The 20,775-nt window shown below is 43.0% G+C and overlaps 1 protein-coding gene across 1 annotated transcript in view; it reads left to right on the top strand.

The window, feature by feature from the left end:
* LOC143820538 (macrophage mannose receptor 1-like) overlaps positions 1 to 20,775 on the top strand; it is a 49,822-nt gene that overhangs the window by 6,280 nt on the left and 22,767 nt on the right. Inside the window, exons 5-18 of the mRNA XM_077303498.1 lie at positions 452 to 565; positions 693 to 836; positions 3,635 to 3,817; positions 4,357 to 4,514; positions 5,181 to 5,291; positions 6,297 to 6,412; positions 8,316 to 8,464; positions 9,415 to 9,614; positions 13,140 to 13,261; positions 14,950 to 15,025; positions 16,877 to 17,018; positions 18,763 to 18,798; positions 18,892 to 19,061; positions 20,612 to 20,679. Of these exons, the coding sequence (XP_077159613.1) occupies positions 452 to 565; positions 693 to 836; positions 3,635 to 3,817; positions 4,357 to 4,514; positions 5,181 to 5,291; positions 6,297 to 6,412; positions 8,316 to 8,464; positions 9,415 to 9,614; positions 13,140 to 13,261; positions 14,950 to 15,025; positions 16,877 to 17,018; positions 18,763 to 18,798; positions 18,892 to 19,061; positions 20,612 to 20,679 (1,789 nt within the window). The remainder of the gene's footprint in view (positions 1 to 451; positions 566 to 692; positions 837 to 3,634; positions 3,818 to 4,356; positions 4,515 to 5,180; positions 5,292 to 6,296; positions 6,413 to 8,315; positions 8,465 to 9,414; positions 9,615 to 13,139; positions 13,262 to 14,949; positions 15,026 to 16,876; positions 17,019 to 18,762; positions 18,799 to 18,891; positions 19,062 to 20,611; positions 20,680 to 20,775) is intronic.

Genomic DNA, 20,775 nt, shown 5'->3' with positions numbered 1-20,775 from the left:
AACTAGCCCAAGGTCACCAAGCTACCTGCATGTGGAGGAGTAGCAAATAAAACACAGCTCACCAGATTAGAGGCCACTGCTCTTAACTACTACACCAAGCTGGCTCTCACTTTAGCTATCTTTAGTGTTCTCTATGATATATGAGGAAACAATTTTTTATTCTCCATGAGTGGCCCATGTCATTTAAGCTTGCTGAATCTTCTGGAAGCTTCATTCCATGGAAGCAAACATTCATTACCTGATGTTCCACTTGCATAGATTAACTTTCATGATCTGATTAATTTCGGCTTGAGAGTCAGCTGCTAAAGGTATAGGAACCATGACACAAGATAAGTTTGCAACCTTAATTATACCAAGTCAAGTTAGCCTTTTCCCCCCCTTTTAGCTTCCTAGCTATAAAACTACTATAATTATACCATTAATTGCTACTCCTTTTCTTCCCTTGAAACAGGATTGACAGCTGATATGAACACTCACCTCTGGATTGGGCTTAACAGTTTGGCCATGGACAGTGGATGGCAGTGGGTTGGCAACCATCCTTTCCGATATTTAAACTGGGCTCCAGGTGAGTTCTCATTTATACACATGAAACTGAAAGTTGAGACAAACCATTGCTTGTGATTATAATGAAGACAGATGCACTGTTAACACAGACCAAGCACAGTAAATATTTTGAACTTTGTTTCTTTAAGGAAGCCCATCACCAGAACCAGAGAAAGCCTGTGCAACGATGCAGTCTCACAGTGGCAAATGGGAGAATAAGGAATGTGATCATAAACTTGGATATATTTGCAAGAAAGAAAACTCTTCATTAAACACCCCAGTTACCTCTTCAGGTAGGGTCAACTGAAAGTGGACGGTATGAAAGATTTGGATAGGTCCCTCAGGTTTCTTCTTATATTGGTGGCACTTGTCCTGGGGTACAGGGAGCTTGATACTAGTGGCTTTCATGTCTATTGCTACTAGTTAAACAGATCTGCAGAAAATAACCATGTATGTTTTTAAAGTATTTTTTGTCATAAAATGCCTCCTGGTAGTACAAGTGGTAGCCTTCAGCCTTCTCATGGCGACTCAAGTTAGATTACAAATCAAATTGCAGTCAAATAGTATTACTAGCATGAGATAGCAAATAGTGCAATAGGAATAAAATAGTGCAATAGGAATAAAATTGCAGGCAATGGGGAAAGTATCAGGCCTGATCAAATAGAAACTATGTAAAAGGTATCAGACATGGTCAACTCAAACATTTAAAAAAGGATCATGCATGCTCAATTTGAAATAATGCAGCAAAAATATCAATCATGATTAATCAGAGAGCAACTAAAGTATCAGACATATGTCAAACAATACAGAAAACGGAATTACAGAACTTAGAACACAGAGCAGTAAAAACAGCATAAAAATACATAAATACATAATATATACCATAACAGTGACAGATGATTGACCAGAAGAGCTTTGAAAAGAAAAGGAAACAATTGTGGATGTCCCACTTGAAAGGTGGGGCAAACAATGGATTCAAACCTGAGGGCCATTTCGCATGGGGATCTTTGTTGCAAATTGGTCACTGAATGAAAAATCGCCATTTAAAATAGTGGAATTCGTCGTTTTGCACACCTGGCTTTGTAGTGGAATCAGTTGCGTTTTTTAGCGTTTCCCACAGGCTTCCGGTCTCGGCAGAAATCGCTAGAAAGGAAGCGCTATTGCCAAGCTCGTCCCGCCCCTGGCCGTCAAGCAGCCAATGGGCAGCCGTTAGCATGCTCCCAAACAGCCCCTTTCCCTTTAAGAAAGCTTTTTAAAAAAAAAAACCAGACCCATAGCAACGAATCTACGTAGATTCCTTGCAATGGAGAGACACATCCTGCTGCTTAATGTGAGCTGTCGTTTGATTGTATGATCGTTGGCACGCTGCCTCGAGTGATAAAAAAAAAATCCCCCCCCCCTCTCACGGTGTAAAAAATAAAGGGACTTTATTTCAGCAAACGGGCTTTTATGTGGTTTGTGCTTAGTGACTAAAGGTGAAGGAATGAAGCCAGGGAAGCCTCTAAACAGAAAGAGGCTTGCCGGTGCGTTTATCCCCGCTCGCTCCGAGAAAAAAAAATGGCGATCGCTTCGCCGGAAGTTTGGAGGACAGGCTCAGGAGGAGGGACTTTGAAGAACCCGCAACAATGGTAACGCACAGGTCTTTAGCGCTAGTGTTGCAGATTGGTTGCAGGAGTGTATCGCTATCCGGAGGGTGTATCCACTTTTCTGGATTCCCCTGAAAGCGCTAAAACGAAGCGCTTATTGCTGATCGGTTTCAGGAGTGTTGCAGATTGTCTACGACATCGTGGGTAATGCCAAATTAGTAGCGTTTTCAATTAGCAACCATTGTGCTATTTTTAAGCCGTGGGAAATGGCCCTGAGAGTTTTTTTAGAAAAATAGTGAAAATAACATTTTATTGAGTAATCCCAAACTCAGGGTAAAAAGAACAGAAAGTATATTGTCTCTGGGCTTTGATTCATGTCAGGTTGTCTTTTCACTTTTCCTCACAGTAACTGAGAAGCCACTTTTCCTCGTAGTCAAAACAGGTATCATACTAACACACAACACTGAATACCCACATCAGAAGACGGCTCCTCTTACTGCCTTTCTCCATCTCTTCTGAAACTTCTTCAGAAAGTCCCCTCACACTCAAGAGAAAAATGCTTCTGGTTCTTATCTCTGCTTGTCTTACTTTTCCACACATGTTGATTAATGCACTTTGAGTATACATTAGAAGCAGATTTTCCTGTTTCGCACAGAGAAAAATCAGCTGTAAAAGCATATTAAAAGTGCATTATCCAACATGTGCAGAAGAAGAATTATCTCCATCCTCCTTTTCCTGCCCAGTTGCTAGGCAACCACTGCAACTCCGTGGAAAGCTTCTTCCTTGAGAAGGCAGTGAAAACATGTAACAGACATTTAAATAATAAATATATTACAAGGCCGCCACATATATTTCCATTTCCCCCAATATATCAGTGTTTTTCTGAGGAAAATTTTTTTTTGTCCCCACAAGTGTTCAGTCTCCAGAAATTTTACATCTCGAACAGCAGCCAAATCCCTGTGCCAAACATCATATAGAAACATTTATCGTTTCAGAAATGTACGGCTTCTCTTATGATATATAGTACATTTATTTTTTAAAAAATCTTAGATGTATTTGCTTTATTGGTAGGTTTGCAACAATCTCATCCCCAAGTGGAATGACGAAGGGTTCTTGCACTCGAAAGCTCAAGCCTTGATTAAATCTTTGTTGGTCTTAAAGGTGCTACTCTGATCTTATTGTGCTACTTCAGACCAACACGGCTACTCATTTGAAGCTGTGCCATATAATTAGGTTTGGGAGGTGTTCTCCCTCCCCCCAGCCACTGGCAGTGGATGGGGGGGGGGCGGGGGATAAGGGTTGCTCAATCTGGTTTAAGAAATTTCTGGAAATTTGTGTATGGAGTCTGGGAAGGACAGCAACATCAGTTGGATTCCAGTAGGGGAGGGGGCATTTTGGGCTGTAAGAAGGGAGAATCAGTAAAAATTACCCCATCCCTATACCTGCAGAAACAAGATAGATCCAAGTGTTCATGTTTCCACAGAATATGCTTTTTCTCTTTTTAGATGATTTGAAGCCTGTGAAATGTCCAGCTGGCTGGGTTCCTTACCGAGACCATTGTTATCACCTTCATAGAGACCTCAAGACATGGAAGGGTGCACTGTCTGCTTGTCGAAAGGAAGATGGAGATTTAGCCAGTATCCACAATATTGAAGAGCACAGTTTTGTCATTTCTCAGCTTGGCTACCGTAAGCACATTGATGTCTATATCACATTTTTACCCAGTAGGGATTTGAAACCAGGGCTCTCAGGTCCTACTCTGCTACACACCACTGTTTTAAATACTGCCGCTGTGTTGTGTTCATTTGGTTTCTGACAATAACATTTTTGCTACACAATTCAAAAATGTTACAGAGGCTCCCTCCCACAAGAAATGACAATATTAAGAAGTGTCTCCAAAGTTTAGCTTTCCTACATTCCTAAACTAGATACATAATCAAAGCTATATCTTATTCCAGTCTTTCTCAATGAGGGTTTTGTGAAACCCTTGGGTTTATCGATGACCCTGGAAGGATTTCTCAAATGGGTGGAAATTAATAAATTTTTATTTTTTCTTAAAAAAACCTTTATTTATTGAATTTATTTTTATTGTATTTGTAGTTATTTTTTAATGTCGTAAGCTGCCCCAGCTCCCCTGTGGGGACAATATCTCAGTTATAAATAAAGTAAATAAATAAATAACCCATGAACTCAGAAGCATATAGCCAATATGCATATATCTCTTTAGACCCCACAGATATGCTGTGGATAGGATTGAATTCCCAGAAGACTGAGAGGTATTTTGAATGGAGTGATGGGACTCCTGTGACATGCACCAAGTGGGAGAATGGAGAACCTACTTACCTACAAGACTCTGTGGACAACTGTGTCACCATGAGAGGAGAAGTAAAAACAATACTGTTTGCTTATACTAAAATAAGGCTGCTTTCTTCTCTACCTGCTTACAAAAGATGCCTTTCCACTGTGGGGGTTTTGCTGAGGGAGTCTGCTGAGCCTACCCTCTCCTGGCTTCAGGTTGGGAGGGAAGAGTTCCAAGGTCTCCTCCACCAAATTACTCCTCCATCCATCCCTTAACTGCCTTCTCTTTCTGGTCATGAGTATCAGGGAGATCTCACAAGCTATTTGGCTTTGGTCTGAGTTTTTTTTTTACTGCCACATATATACTGTGCTACATATAACTAAAATCTGTATACACTAAAATGTGGAGCTTTGGGCCATGTCAGCCTCAAATTCTCAAATGAGGAAATGATTTTTTTATTACATCTCTAGAAATTCTCAAATTGCTAGGATTTTCTGAACATTAAAAATGTCTTTCCATTCTTATCCATAGACCTGAGATGAACATTTCAGTTGTTCCTCAGTAGTTATTTGGTTTAGTGTGAAGATTTCATGTAATATATTAGGTAATTCATGCAAGTTTTTATGTAGAAATGGAAATATGTGTATGGATAGAAGAAAAAATCCAAGCATTGGGAACCTGAAACAAATTTCAATGGGTAAGGTGAGCTGTGTCCTTCACTGAGGATCATGCCTTCACTCTTCCATTTCCAGAATGGATATTGGATGGATACTTTCTGTCAAGAGGAATATGGCTACATCTGTCAACGAATACCTTTGGAAACTCTTTCTGAACCAGAAGATGCTGACCCTGGCTGCCAAAACGTAAGACAGAAGTGAATTGTTTCAAAGTTTACTAAAACTGGTTAGCCTCAAAGTTAGTTTTATCTTCAAATTCTGTTGTGTGAAAATTTCAGCAGTTATTGTACCTACAGATTTCAGGCTAGTTTTCCTAACCAATTGGGGCTGGTTCCATTTTTCTTCATTCATGTTTGAGGAAGGCAACAAAAGCTTACCTTTGATACTTCTGCTTGATGTATCCCCTTCTCTTTCTCCTCACAACATCCACACCATTCTCTTCCTCTATGTATCAGCTTCAGTCTTGTTTATTATTTGCTAAGGAAGAGTCTTTACTCCATTTCGGTCCTAAAGGGCCATGCTACTGGATTAAGAAACCTTTACCACTTGCTTTAGGTGCCTTCATGGAATCTCTTCCCAGTCCATGGGAAGAGTAAAGAGAAGGCAGGGATTGGAGAACTGGAGCCTTACAGTGGAAATTTTGTTGGGCTAAAGCTAACTTTGCACAGCAAAGATTGCTTTGTGAGCAAAGCCCATGTGGGATTTGTTACTTTGTGAAAGAAACTGATGTTCCTTATTCTAGCCGAAATACATCATGTGATAAATGAGCCAAAAGGGCATTCCAAGTAGCTTTCCATTTCGATGATCAAAAAAAGATTCTGAGAGAAGATATTGCTGCCACAGAGGCCTGAGGAGAGACAGAAGAAGGCAGCAGGATGAGGAAGTAGCTGGGAGGAATTTCTTAAAGCATTCTGGGTACATAGATAAAGAATCAACAGCAGAAGAGAATGGGGATTTTATGAATCTGACCAACCCACCTTACTAGCTCTACTGTCTCCTCTGCAGTACTCATCTGTTTTGTGCAAAAAGAGGTAGTACAGTCCTTCACACAGCATGCCAAAAAGGTGACCAAAGAATTCTAACTAGAGTATGTGAATTTAAAGTGAAATGATACTTTAAAATGATACACACTTGTATTCCCTGTTAATTATTGTACCAACATGAGGTCAATTAATTCTTTTTTATTGACAGGGTTGGAAAAGGCATGGATTATCTTGTTACTTAAGTGGACAGGCATTGGGGACCTTTTCACAAGCAAAGGAATTCTGTGAAAGAAACAAGGGTTCCCTCGTGTTCATACAGGACAGGTACTGAAAAGAATTTTCTCTATTCAAAAGCAAAAGGGCAACCAAATGAAAAGAAAGAATCTCAAAGCGGTGGCAATGTGGTACACTTAGCACTGGGAAAAGCCATGCAAACAGTTGAGATCAGTATTGAGATCATCCTTCATGTTTTTGACTAGCCTAAAATACTAACAGGATATATTTCAGTATGAGCTTTCATCAGTCGTAACTTATTTCATCAGATACAAATCAAAAATATTCCTATACTAAGGAGTGGCTGCAGATAAATGGCAAAGAAGACATCACATTGGCTGGCTAGTAAAACTAGACAAGCTAGGACTGTTGTTCATCCCTAGTTTGCTCCTGCCTAAAATGTCTAATCTCCAGCCCCAGCAAGTCAATATGCTACCATATTCTTCTAGGGCAGGGATTAGAATTACAGGGACTGAGAAATCTACTGTAGATTCTGACTTCAGAAAAAGACTGCTCAAGAAGGGACAAGAAATAAGGTTGCGGTCCAGGGAAAATTTAATTATAATTTTGGATACAGCATTTCTGGAAAACAACTTTTACTGTTTATTTCTGATTTTGGGGTAGGACAGTACCAGCATTAGATTCAAGTCTATGGATCCCCCCCACCCCAGTTTCTCAAAATTTTGGGACACAATTTTTCAATGGTAGGGAATCAATTTGCAGGTTTGGAGTAGCTATTATTAAACATAATGGCAACATATTTGCGTAGAACATAGTCCTCCCCTCTAATCTAAAGGCTTTCTTAAGGTTTAAAGATAACAAAGGGGTTTTATAGATGCTTGGTATACTCTACTGTTTCCCATGGTGGGGGTGAGAGGAATAGCAGTGACTAAGAAGGTCTCTGGCTTGAAACAGAATTCCTGGCTATATCTGGTTTCTTTATGTAATCTTGCAATGACTTCCTGCTGCAAATACTGCATTTTCACCTTCCTGTTGCAAATACTGCATTTTCCATCCTTCCTTGTTGTGGTTTTTTGTCTCTTTCGCAAGCAAGAAAGGCTTCCTTTGCAGAAAAACCACACGCACATCACTGCAATCACTGAAAATACTTTGAATTGTTCACAAAATAGAGTGTATGTATGTGTGGTTGCATGAAATGAGTAATCAAATTGCTGTGAGATATATTCCCAATGGGCATCCAACTGTAGGGGTCCCTAAATTATCATTGGAAGACAATTATTATTTGAGGAGTTCTCGGTGTATGGTTCTTGGGTCTCTTGATTCACTGACACTGTTATCTGGATGACAGCATCAGCTTTTGGCCTTAAAAATTCTTTTGTGGTGCTTGTCTACAATGGTGATTAGGTCAGAACACTCTGCCAATCCCTTGAGGGGATTGAATTGGAAGAGGGGGAAAGCCTGGGAAATCAACAGAATTTTTTTAAGGCAATACACATTGTCCCAGGGGGTGCTTTTTAAAATTCCTAAGCATCCCAGATTTCTGTTTACCATTCTGGAAGTCATGTTTTCAACTATAGGCCCAGTGGAAAAGTGCCATTTTGCTGATCTTATGGAACTTTGATAGTTTAATCTGGGCCGGGATCTCAACTGGCAACTCTTTCCACCAGACTGGGCTCTGGTCAGACCAGGCAAACCTCTTTAGGGTCAGGGATTGTCAGCATGTTGTTAATCATAAAGCAGAATCCTCTCCAGAGAATATAATGCTCTCCAAGGAACATCCTGATTGACTGTATATTGGATGTTTAAAGAAAACTTCAATTGATTTGTACATAATTATCTGTGTAGTATCTAGTTCACATAAATTTTATAACAGAAAATGTACCCTTGCCATACCCAACTCGTTCATATGTGGATTATCAATTCTGTCTAAATATTCAGGAAAATCAGTAGAAGTATCATTTTGCCCACACTAATTACCTGTTCTGCTCTACAGATATGAACAAGCCTATCTAACCAGCCTAGTTGGGCTACGTCCAGAAAAATATTTCTGGATTGGCATATCAGACATAAAGGAAGGAGAGACATTCAACTGGACTAATGGACATTTGTTAACATTTAGCCACTGGAATGCAGGAATGCCTGGTAGGTACATTTTGTTGTGCCATGTTAATGCTGTCTATATTGGTGTTTAACTCCGGGGCTGGATGTGTACTCCTCCTGACCACCTCTCCCGTTGGGTGCTTTTGTCTTCTGCCTGGCCTTCTGGTGAAGCAGCTTGGGCTCTGTTATGGTAATGTCTTATCCCTGCTTAGAATACAATCATGTTGGTTTCTCTCTGTGAAGTTGTTTTCACACCTGCTGGTGAGCCAGACTGACTCCAGTTTTCATGCTTTCCTGAGTCAAACAAGTTATCTATGGGAATGGAAAGTGATTGTGTGGGCGGAGATCTGAAGGTATAATTGCCCCGGCCCCACCTAGGGTCAGCATTTTCAACAATCATCTTGTCTGTTCTTTCCCGTGCTCCAGATTCGACAATCATCTTCAACAGTCATCTTGCTTGTTCTTTCCTATGCTCCAGATTTTCCTCCAAATAAAGTCTAGTTGCAGTTTTGTTCCAAATGCCTGGGACTCCTGCCTATTAGTACTGGGGGTATCGTGGACTGCGTTCTTGGGGTGACCCTGCTGCAAGGCATAATAGTGACTAGGGAAGGTTCTTTGCAGAGGTGAAGCAAAGTTAATAATATTTGTTGAGATAGTAACAATAGAGACGAAAGACTGTGAGTCAAGAAACCAAGAGTCGTGAGAGTTTTAAACAATTAAATTTTTTGAGAGGAAAGGAGACAAAAAGAAGAAAGAGATCGGGGGGGGGGGGAGGAAGCTGAGTTGAAAGACAGTGAAGAAAATAGGATTTGAAGAAAGGCTCCCCACGTTTATTACAGTTGAGACAGTAATCTAAAAGCAGCAGGAATTAAATCCCATTACATTTATATACTCCAAGGATCTACCAGGCAAAGTTAATTTCTCAAAAAGGATGTGCATTAAAAATTGGTATATGTATAAAAAGAAGTTTAATTCAACTGGCTCTCTCCAAGGACAAAATCATGGCTGTGTTGCGATGAGAACTGGAACTGCAGCTGGATTGTGGGATGTTGTCAGCTGTGAGGAGAAGGCAGCATTCATCTGCAAGCAATGGGCAGAAGGTGTGACCACAACTCCTGCCCCAACAGAACTCCCCCTGGCCCCCTGCCCAAAAGGATGGTCTGAAACTGAAACATCAAGTTCATGCTTCAAGGTAGGAATACAGTTTCTTGTGTCAAACTACATGCTTGCTTAAGCAATAAAATTGAAAATGCTGTCAGGGAACGTTTCAAGAACTTTGAGGATTATCTGTTATGGTTTTTCTCTTTACTTTAACAGTTAAATGCTGGTGTCACCATCAGTCTTATTTAAGAATGCAATGTTTATTTTGAAGAGAAATGTTTTCTTCATCATCTATGACTTTTCTAGCAGTGCCAGTGTCTTATGCTTTAACGTTCTGCAAGGTGCCTCAGGATAGTGGAGGAGGCACTCCCAAGTCAGCAGATCGCTGTAAGCATGAAACACAATGTCATACAAAGATAGCTCTGGAAGCAAGCTCAGGGATCACTTAATCCAAACTTACCTTGACAGAGAACTTCCATAACTAAATTATATCCACTGGCTGCCTCTCTAAGTAATCTCATTTTTAAGAGGAATTCTATATGTCCCAAGTCAGGGGTAGTCAACCATGTTCATAGAGTACAATTTCCACGAGCCCTTGCCAGCAAATGCTAGCAAGGGCTCATGGGAATTGTAGTCTATGGACATCTGGAGGACCACGTGTTAACTACCCCTGTCCTAAGTAATATAGCTTGATTTAATGCCATCTTTTCCACAGCTTGGTTTCACAGGTATAATTTTTTTGCTAGACATGTGCATTCAAACATACATTTTAAATTTCACACGTGCATTCACATATATAAAAAAAATCTTTTGTTTCAGATAAAGAAAAAGCCAGCTAATGCTGCACCCCAGTCTCCAAGTCTCCTTGCTTGATCAGTGCTATATCAGTACCATGCTGTATTTAGGCACAAGAGGGGTTTTTTTTTGGAATTCCTCTGTATGACTGTTTATGCACTGGAGGTTTCATGCTGGGCTGCAGGCTGGAGTTTTAGTTGTGGCAGGTTGCCCCACCTCTGCCTGCACCCACACGGGGAGCATTTGGCCCAGTGCGCCTCATCCGCCCCCAATTTGTGCTCCTGCATGAGAGCTGGGGCAGTGAAGTTCCCAGTGTATCTGTAGAAAAGCAGCAAGGAACTCAAGTGTATCTTTGCCCCTCTTCTGTAATATTGCTACATGTAATTGGGTGTAAGAACATGACTGTGCTTTCAAGGGCACAGACTAGTACAAACATCCAACAACGTGACCTATATTTTTAAGAAGTGAAAGAAAAAAAATCAAGCTTATCAATGTTACATTAAAATTTCTAGATAAACATCTTGAGCATATGGTGTTTCTCAGAGTATTTTATTAAACAAAGCAGCATTTATATCTAAAACAGTTCAAAATCCTTTATGCTAAAATGATATCTAATTTTCTGCCATCTCCCATTAACTTCCCATGCACCAATGCAGATTTTCTCCCCAAAGAATCACTGGCTCTGCTTAGCCAGTCAGTCAGTAACCTTTTATTGGCATAAAGGCTCTGCTTAGCATGATCTGAAGTTTGCCTCCAATGTAAGAAGCTCTTCAGGAAACTTCCATCTGAGGAAGGCTCCTTGTGCTGGAGGACCACACTGAGCAGAGTGGTAAATACAAGCCACTTTAGATTCATTCACAACACACTGCATGCCCCACCAATCACCTGAGTCACCATTGCCCTGTTGAGAAATGGACCTTGACAGCTAAACTTCTTTTCTGCAGGTCATCTCTTTTGACTAATGTCCTACTGCCCTGGGTGCTCTCATCAGCAGATAATTTCCCACTGTTGCTTTTCAGTTCATTTATATAGTTCCATAGTTCTATAGAGCCAGTTTGGTGTAGTGGTTAGGAATGTGGACTTCTAATCTGGCATGCCGGGTTCGATTCTGCACTCCCCCCACATGCAGCCAGCTGGGTGACCTTGGGCTCGCCACGGCACTGATAAAGCTGTTCTGACCGAGCAGTGATATCAGGGCTCTCTCGGCCTCACCCACATCACAGGTTGTCTGTTGTGGGGAGAGGAAAGGGAAGGCGACTGTAAGCCATTTTGAGCCTCCTTCGGGTAGAGAAAAGCAGCATATAAGAACCAACTCTTCTTCTTCTTCTTCTTCTTCTTCTTCTTCTTCTTCTTCTTCTTCTTCTTCTTCTTCTTCTTCTTCTTCTAATCCTCTTTCAATCTCTTCATGTGTACTGAAATAATTCCAAAAGCAAGTCTGCTCTTGCTTCTCTGGTTCTTCTCCCCGAATAAGGCCTTCATTTCTTATACTTTACTTACTTTACGTAGTCCTGTCTTACAGATGCCCCCTCAAATGTTGATCCACTTCTGTAGCAGCGCTGCTATGTGTGTGTGTGTGGGGGGGAGGGTGTTGTCTTTTACCTTTGTATTATTTTGTTGTTGTTGTTGTACTATCATTTGGGCCTTTGTCTCTGCTGAATTTCATTTTACCACTCACACCTCTGTTCTCCAGTTTATCAGTATACCCATGAATGGATTCCTTTATGACTGGAAGAGTACTTTTAGATCTAATCAGTTATGTTTGCTGTAATTCTGCAACCAATTTTGAACTCTGTACAAGAGTTTGTTCCATTATTTTTCTACCTTACTTGTGTGGGACAAAGAACCAAGGAGAAGTGATAAAATGATACAGCAACATATGGAAGGACAGAATAACGAATGAGCTTTCATTTACCATGCTGTTCCACCATCTCCAACATATATCTCCAACACAAGAACTTTTTGTTGATGCAAGAACCGGTTGGCCAAAACTTCCTTGCACTGGTAAAAAGGAATGGTAGAATTTATTTAAAGTATTCAGCAAAAGAATTTGTCAGTATCTAGAGTACAGCAATAGCCACTGATGAAAGTTGGAAAAGAGGTTATAGGTTTCTGTAGTTGACCATGTTGCCATATATTTAAGAAAGGTTATCCTTTCCATATTTCCTACATGCTAAACTAGTCTTCTGTATTTACTCCACTTCAAAATGATTTGGTCATTTGCTTCCATATACAATTAGTTCACAAATTAGTTTATATGCAGATAAAGGATGGTTATGATTTTAGATTCAAAATTGGAATGAAGGCAAATCACAGAGATCTCAGTAAACTGCATTAGTGAATCCCACTTTGGGTGTTACAGGTAATGTAGAAATCAAATTTTACCTCAAGGTATTTTGTATAATTTAAGCATGATAGCTGAGGCATAAGTTCAGTAAGAATTTTGTTATCAAAACTTTCTGATATATATAACATGGTCACTTCGAGTTACAGTAGAAGTCAGGACATCTACAGTTCTACTTTCCCCACTTCTAACATTCTGTTCTGGCATCTGTTTTCAAAATAAAGTGTATAGCATAAAAGCCATTAAGGGCCAACCATTTCTATGTGTGAAGCACATAGAAAAAACCAGAGATCAAAAATGTTGAAAATTAGACATTGGTTAAAGGTCAAAGTGGTAGAATCTAATGGCCCTGCAGAGACTGAGAAATTATCAAAATATGAGCCAAGATCAGTCAGGTAATAGACAGGAATTAGCAACATTCCAGAAGGAAAGAGTTGAAGTTGGCACCAGAATATAACATCGTACATATTTTACACTTAGATATTTGCAGAGAAAAAATATCACCAGGGAACTTGGTTTGAAGCTCGAGATTTTTGCAGAGAAATTGGAGGAGACCTGGTTTCTATCCATAGTGAAGAAGAAGGAAACAAAATAAAACAATTGTGAGTGTCGTAAAATTCTTTCTATTGGGATCCGAAAATATTTCAACAGTTTTATGAAGCCATCTGGTTCTTTTTCTTCAGAGAGTTCACAGGGACGTTTACCACACAGAGGATGTTATGTTGTGCTGGCCCCTGGATTTGGCCCATAGCTAGTTGCCCTGATTCTTCCCACTACTGCATGGGAAGCCATCACCCCACTCTCCCCCTGCTTGCCCCCAGGAGTTGTATACATGCAGGAGAGCTGAAGGAAGGGAAGTCAAAGCTCCCCATTATATGTTTTACTCATCAATCATTGCCATGTGGCAAAAACTACCAATCTTCTTCCAGTGGAATTTTGTTACATTTGAGCACACACACCCTACCCACCCCATCCCTTGAAATCATTCTGTTTTGGGTGTTGTTTTTTAAGGCTGGACTCTAAAGCTAATTAATGCTGGCTTTATACATTTGAACGAACCAAGGTGTGCTGTGCAGGAGCGCCCTCGTGTCACATGCCTCTTCTGCTGGTGAACATGAGCAAGCCCTCCTGTTCGCTGACCCGAGGTTGCACAGTGTGCCTTCAGTCGTTCTAGTGTGCTTCCTTTGCTGGCTAACCTGCAATATAAAGGAAAGGGGGGGAATGGGGATGGAGAGGATTTCATTATGCTGGAATTGCATTGCATTGCATTGTAATGCATTCCAGCCTGTGTATTTTTTTTAAGCTGTGGGAGGTTATTAGTGGAATTAAGAATGGAAGTGACATTCCGGTGGGAGGGGGTAATACCCCGACTGGGAATGGCCTGGATTTTTAGTTTCCAGATGACTCAGGCCTGACATAGGCCCCATTTCTAGACCACAGCAAAAGTGTTGCTGTGGAGCAGCTGAGGGCCTGAGTTGCACCAGGCCTGGGACTGCCCTGGACCAGGCCTGATTTTGGGAATTAGACCTACAGCCAAACAATTGATGATCCTAGACAAATCCTACATGCAGGAGTGGTCAGGCTGAAATGTGTAAGCCTGTTATGCTCCAAGAGGCTCTGTTGTTGAATGCTGAAGATGTGATGACACATGAAAGTAGGACATCATCGATGCATTTTGCTATGTCTTTTAAGAATAAAAAGCAGCAGTGGATAAATATCAGGGCTGTGGACATGGGGCATAATTTTTATAATCTCATTTTGTGCAATTGGTCTTTGCCCTGTGGAAGGGAAACGTACAATTGCATTTATATGCTTGAAGCAATAGCCCAGATCTTAAGTATTGGAATCAAATCTTAGACTTGAACTTTGGCAGACTGCTTATTGTAATACCCTTGTAGTGGGATCTGATGCAACAAGAAGGCCAGGAGAATGGTTTGATGCAACCAGCAGGCTGTTACTAGTAAAATAAAAAATATGGGTTTTTTTAAAGGAAAAGAAGATATTGCTTTAGCAATCATTTGTTTAGATGGTAATGTAGTCACCCTTTATGAGAAATCAGCGAATTGCCCTATGATGCTTAGAAACATTCTTTGTCCCAATGGTATTCTTGCTTGGCATGACACAACAAACCCATGAATACGCTAATATAACAAGACTCTGCTGATGCTACGTAGATGTATAATGCTTTACTGGAGTAATTCATCCCAATCATTATGTATATTTTTTAAATGGTGAGGATTGTGAAATATTTCCATATTCACTAGCTTCTACATGACTTGTTGAATTTTAGGATTGAAGATGATATCTGGATTGGTATCAATCCTTCGGACTCTGACACAGGCTATACTTGGAGTGATGGATCTCCTGTGAGTGAATTATTATTATACTAGAATTAAAGCCCATCGCTGAAATAAATGCAATGAGTGCTCTGAGTGGGTAGAGGTGGCGCAGGATGCTGTGGTTTTTTGGGGGATGGGGGGAGGTGGCAGGCAGTCCTTTCTCCCTTTCCGGCACCCCCAAGAGCCCTACCAAGGGGCATACTGGCTGTAGTGCGGCTTTGGGCATGGGGGAAGGCAGCAGGCAGTCCTTCCCCCCCCCCTGACAGCCCAAGAGTCCCACCAAGGGCTGCACAGCCTGCTGTGGCGTTTTGTGGGTTGGCGGGAAATGGAAGGCAGTCTATTTTCCTTCCCAGCCAACACAGTCCACCGCAGGGCTTGAGGGGGTGAAGGAAGGTGGTGGCAAGTTCCTTCTCCCTCCCTGCCACACCCAAGAGCCCCAGAGAGGGCCACACAGGTCGCCACATGGCTTGGGGGGGAAGGGGGAGGGGCGGGCAGTTCCCTCTCCCTCCCTGGCACCCCCAGAGCCCTGACGAGGGCCACAGAGGCCACGGAGGGCCTTAGGGGGTGAGGGAAAGTGGCCGCCAGTCCCCTCACCCTCCCTGCCACCCCCAATAGCCCCACCGAGGTCTGCGCAGGCTGCCATGGGGCTATGGGTGGCAAGAGGAGATGGTGGCCATTCCCCTATCCCTACCTGTCACCCCCAAGAGCCCCAGTGAGAGCTGCGTAGGCCGTGGTGGGGCTTTAGGGCAGTGGCCCCCAACATTTTTATCACCGGGGACCGGTCAATGCTTGAAAATTTTACTGAGGCCCGGGGGGTAGTCTTTTGCCAAAAAGATGTCGCCACCGCTGCCTGAGCCCCTGCTCCAGTTGCTTTCCCGCTAGTGCCCCTGACTTCCCGCCACCTGCTGGGGGGCGCTGCCAGCAGCAGCTGCACAATGCCACACCAAGGGAGAGTCCTAGCCATGGCAACCAACTGAGAGCATCAAAGGTGAGCTGGTAGCAGATTAGCAGGGCAGCCCCCAGGGCAGCAGCCAGGGAGGAGGATGAGGAGGAGCCATGGCCTGGTATGGACTGATCAACGGACCGGGACCAGTCTCCGGACCGGGGGTTGGGGACCACTGCTTTAGGGGACAGGGGGAGGTGGCAGGCAGTCCCCTCTCCCTCCCCTCCACCCCCAAAAGCCCCAACGAGGGCTGTGCAGGCTGCCATGGAGCTTTGACGGGTGGGGGGAGTCAGCAGCCAATCCCCTCTCCCTCCCTACCACCCCTAAGAACCCCACCAAGGGCTGTACAGGCTACCATGGGGCTTTGGAGGCCAGGGGAGACCCCCTGGGCTCACTCCCCACAGGTCAAAAAGGCCTGCCCCATCCTGGACAGGCTGCAGCAGGCCTTTTTGGCCCAGGGGAGATGTTGGCAGGAACTTCGTTCATCACGCATCCCCCCCGCCCCACATCCCCACCGACCTCCATACCCAGCAGCAGTCAGGAGCAGACTGGCAGCAATAATGCAAGAGTGCCCCTGGCCAGGTTGGTGGGGGCCTGCAGACTGGAAGTGAAGTCCAGACAGGGCTCACCTAGGAGGGCTCTGCTCAATTATTATAATAGTGAAAGCTGTTACAGATTAATCTCTCTAAAACTGTGCAACCTTCAGAATCCATTTCTAAACAATATTGAGGATAATAATTTGAAGATTTTTACATGAATTCAAGACCATGAAATATAGTTGTTTGGTAAGACATGACAGCCCAAGTTCTTCTACATACATTTTGGTATGGATACACAACAACACTCATGAATTCCATTGTACAAGGAATTGTACACATCTGCCGTTTTTAGTAAATATCACAACTATCAATGAACCTTTATTTTTGTTGTTGTAGGTGGACTATTTGAACTATCGTCCTTGGTACAAACGCTACGATAATGGAGAAAACCAGTGCACAACACTTGGAGCTATTTATCCATTCTGGACCAAGTCATCATGCAGCAGTTTAGAACGTTGGGCTTGCCAAGTGAAGAGAGGTCCAATTGCTCCTAATTTGCAATGGGTTGATTAAGCCAAACTCCAAACTCATTTGCTTCATTTCATTTCCTACCCTGTACCTCAACCTTGTTTTAGTTTATTATTATGGGATTTGAGGCATAGCCAGTACCTTTTTGGTACTCAGGGCAAGCAGGTGTTTGGGGCTTGGTGACATGGAAGTGGGTGAGGATGACAACCAGGTGATCCCCTTAACCTGAAGCTGGCAACCCTCAATCCCTTGCTGGTGACTGGGGAGTGGCAACCCTGCCAGCCAGCCAACCCCCCTCCCATCATCAGTGTCACCCATGGCCACTGAGGTGTACAGGGCATCCAGCCAAAGCCCACCCAGGTGGCAATGGTACTAGTAGTGCCTTTCCTCTGTTGGTGTGGTTGGTGGGAGGTGGAGGTAGTGGCCTGCAGGGTAGGCAGGCAGGTGGTAGGGCTCCTCTGCTGTTGATGTCACCAGCCATTTGGAGCTTCCTATCTTTGTTGGTGGGGTGGGCAGGAAGGTTCCTTTAGTGTTGACAACACTGGCTGGTTTGGGTTGCTGCTGTGGCTGGCCGAGCTGGCAGAGAGGAGGTCATATGCAATGGAAGTGGGAGCAGCCCAGCCAGGCCTTGGATGCCACAGGAGATGGACAGCAAGGCTCCTTCTGCAGCTGCACCCAGGAGCAACCAGAGAGTTGTTGGTGGGTGAGGGAGGGATTCTTGCATGATATCCCCCATCAAGTAGTGCTCAGAGCTCACCAGCTGCTGTTATCCCATTGGGCACAGCCATATATTCTCCCAAACTGATTTTTGCCTGACTATTGTGCACCCGATAAGGGCATTTACTTATGATATCTGTCCCAAGGATGATAGAAATACATAAGCAAAGACCAGAGTTTGACATTTCAGTAAAAAAGCACTGGAATGTCAAAAACAATACTGCACTTAACCTTCATTAGGAGCATGGAAATAATTAATTAATTTTATTTAATATTGACATGTACACACAAATCATGCCTTTATCTGAATGCAAGAACTCTGGTATTCTAAAGATATAGTGAATTATATTCCTGATTATCTCAAGTAAAATAGCATTTACTGGCATAATAACAAAAAATAGTAACATAATATACAACATAATATACAATAGTGCTACAAAATTGAGAGATAAAATCATATAACTAACTAATTAATACTTGTTATAGCATTGTGAAGGAACTTTGCTACAATTTCTATTATTTCTTGATCTGAATTATCAAGAAGAAAAAAGAGTCTTAAGAGAATCAGGAAATTCTGCTGAATGTATTAAAATAGGGTTTAAACATTTAGAACAAAGCATCTGGGAAAAAGGGCACTGAAAAAAAAACATGAGAAGCAGTATTAATTTCCTTTGCATAAGAGCAAATAATAAGATACACCCTGATATCGCCCAAATAATATAGCTGAAGGAGGAACATTAAATCAAGCCAAAGACAAGGTTCTACGGAACTTTGGTACATAGAGCTGGGGGAAATATGAAGCCATGTGACCCACTCTTGATGCTAACCCTAGATTAAGGGGGGGGATAGGTTTTGTTAGCGGCCTGACAAAGGTTTTGTAGAACTGAGTCCAGTAAGTTTTATTCAATTGCATGCTAGCATTATTTGCTCAGCAGGAATCTAGAAATTATTATTTTCATGAATTGCTGGTAGCAATATGAACTACTGCAGAGCAAAGAAATTGCATTGACATACATTTGCTTGTTTTTTCCCTCCAGGTGTAACCTTGAAAGCAGAGCCAAATGATACTCTTGGTATGTTGAATTTTTTTAACGTCAAAACATACTGTGATGCAATATGCAGCTTGTGCTAGAACCATTTTTGTACTTTTTGCACTTTTTGTACAGCTGAGTCATACAAATTAATTGAAGATGGCTGGGTTAAGTTTGAAGACAACGAGTACTATTTTCACAACACGAGTCTGCCTATGGAAGAAGCCCGACGATTTTGCAGACAGCAGAGTGGAGACCTTGCTGTCATTACAAGTGAAAAGGAACGAATTTTTCTGTGGAAATATGTAAGTAATACTAGAAATTAAGCCCGCTGTATAGAAAATACAGCGGGCGCTAGTGGGCAGTGGGTGGAGGGAGGAAAGGAAGGTAGGCAGGCAGCCAGGCATAGAGAAAGGGAGAGAGAGAGAGAGAAAGGGAGAAAGGAAGATTGAGACAGAGAAGGGGAGATAGGAGCGTAAGCATTGGAAGAAAGAATGGAAGAAAGAAAAGCAGAAGAGAAATGGATGGATGGGAGCAAGAAAGGAGATTAAGGGTTGGATGGATAGATGGGTAGAAAGGAAGGAAGGAAGGAAGGAAGGAAGGAAGGAAGGAAGGAAGGAAGGAAGGAAGGAAGGAAGGAAGGAAGGAAGGAAGGAAGGAAGGAAGGAAGGAAGGAAGGAAGGAAGGAAGGAAGGAAGAAGGGAGAGGGAGGTAGTCAGGTAGGCAGGTAGGCAGGCAGGCAGGCAGATAGGTGCAATGGAAGGGGACGCGGCAGGAGTGGAAAGAAGGGGCCGCTGGGCAGGTGTGGGGGGTGAGTAGTGAGGGGGGAAGAGCTAGGGGTAGAGAAGGGTGGGGGCAAGGTGTTTGGGGGTGGGGAACCAGCAGCAGAGTGCGGGGGTGAGTTGTGGGGTGGAGGAAGTATGTGGGGTCGAGAGGGGTGGCTGCCTACCAGTGTCGGCATCGACTCCCACGTTTGTGTGTTGTTTGGGGTCAGTGGCGAGTCTTGCGGCTGGCTGGCGGGCACCTGCGGGTGTTTGGGGTATGCAAAGAGACAGGGCTGCTGTGTCAGTGATGTGGCAGGGCTGTCCCTGTGGCGGGGCCGGGCTGCTGCCAGACAGCTGCAGGGCTTCAGGGTAGGAACAGGACAGGGCCGCGGCATCAGCGACACGTCAGGCCTGTCCCCTTGGTGGGGGGCAAAGCCCCCCCGCCACCTCTAGCAGGTTGGGCCGGGCGCCTGCGTGTACTCGCAGTAAGCAGCCTGGTCATGGCTGCCTGGGGGGAAGGTGGTAGATGTGGGGGGGTGGGCGGGTTGGGAGGCTCTTCAAGCCTCCTGACTAATCAGGCGGAGGCCAAGGGTCCAATCACCAACTGTGCTGCGCTCAGCTGGTGATTGGTGCCTTCTCCCTGGAATGATAAGCGGAGGGCTCAATCGGCAGGTGCAGTGTGCCTGCCAATTGAGCTCTCCGCTTGTCATTCTGGGGGGGAAGGGGCCAATGGGCTCCCTTCCCCCATCACAGACAGGTTCCACCCCAAGGGCCCTTAGCATTTTATTTATACTGCCTCCACAGAGCAGTTACAGATGTTGTATGCCACCCCAAGATGACAGGCTCAATAGGGGCAACTTATAAGTATCAATTAGACAATTAACCAATTAACCAATTAGGTAATTAACCAATTAACAAATTAACCAATTGACCAATTAACAGATTAGCCAATTAACAGATTAACCAATCAACCAATTAACCAAATCGACCAATTAACCAATTAACCAATTAACAAACCCTGTGGAAAATATCTGAATATTCTTAATTAAATCTTGTGCCTTGATAGCCCATTCTCTCTTTATGTATTTCAGAACAACTTTCATGCATTTAAGGATGATGTTTACATTGGTTTAATTGTGGGTGTTGATGGAAAGTTCCGGTAAGTAAACAAAAAGTGTAAAAAAAAATGTACAAAACAGAATTCTAGTTGCACACATTTATAAAATGGAACAAAAGTAACATCATTCTTTGGGGT

The sequence above is a fragment of the Paroedura picta genome, chromosome 11 (genome assembly GCF_049243985.1).
Source record: "Paroedura picta isolate Pp20150507F chromosome 11, Ppicta_v3.0, whole genome shotgun sequence".
Classification (NCBI taxonomy): Eukaryota; Metazoa; Chordata; class Lepidosauria; order Squamata; family Gekkonidae; genus Paroedura; species Paroedura picta.
Note: the sequence above shows the minus strand (reverse complement) of the source record. Positions and strands in the feature narration are given on the sequence as shown.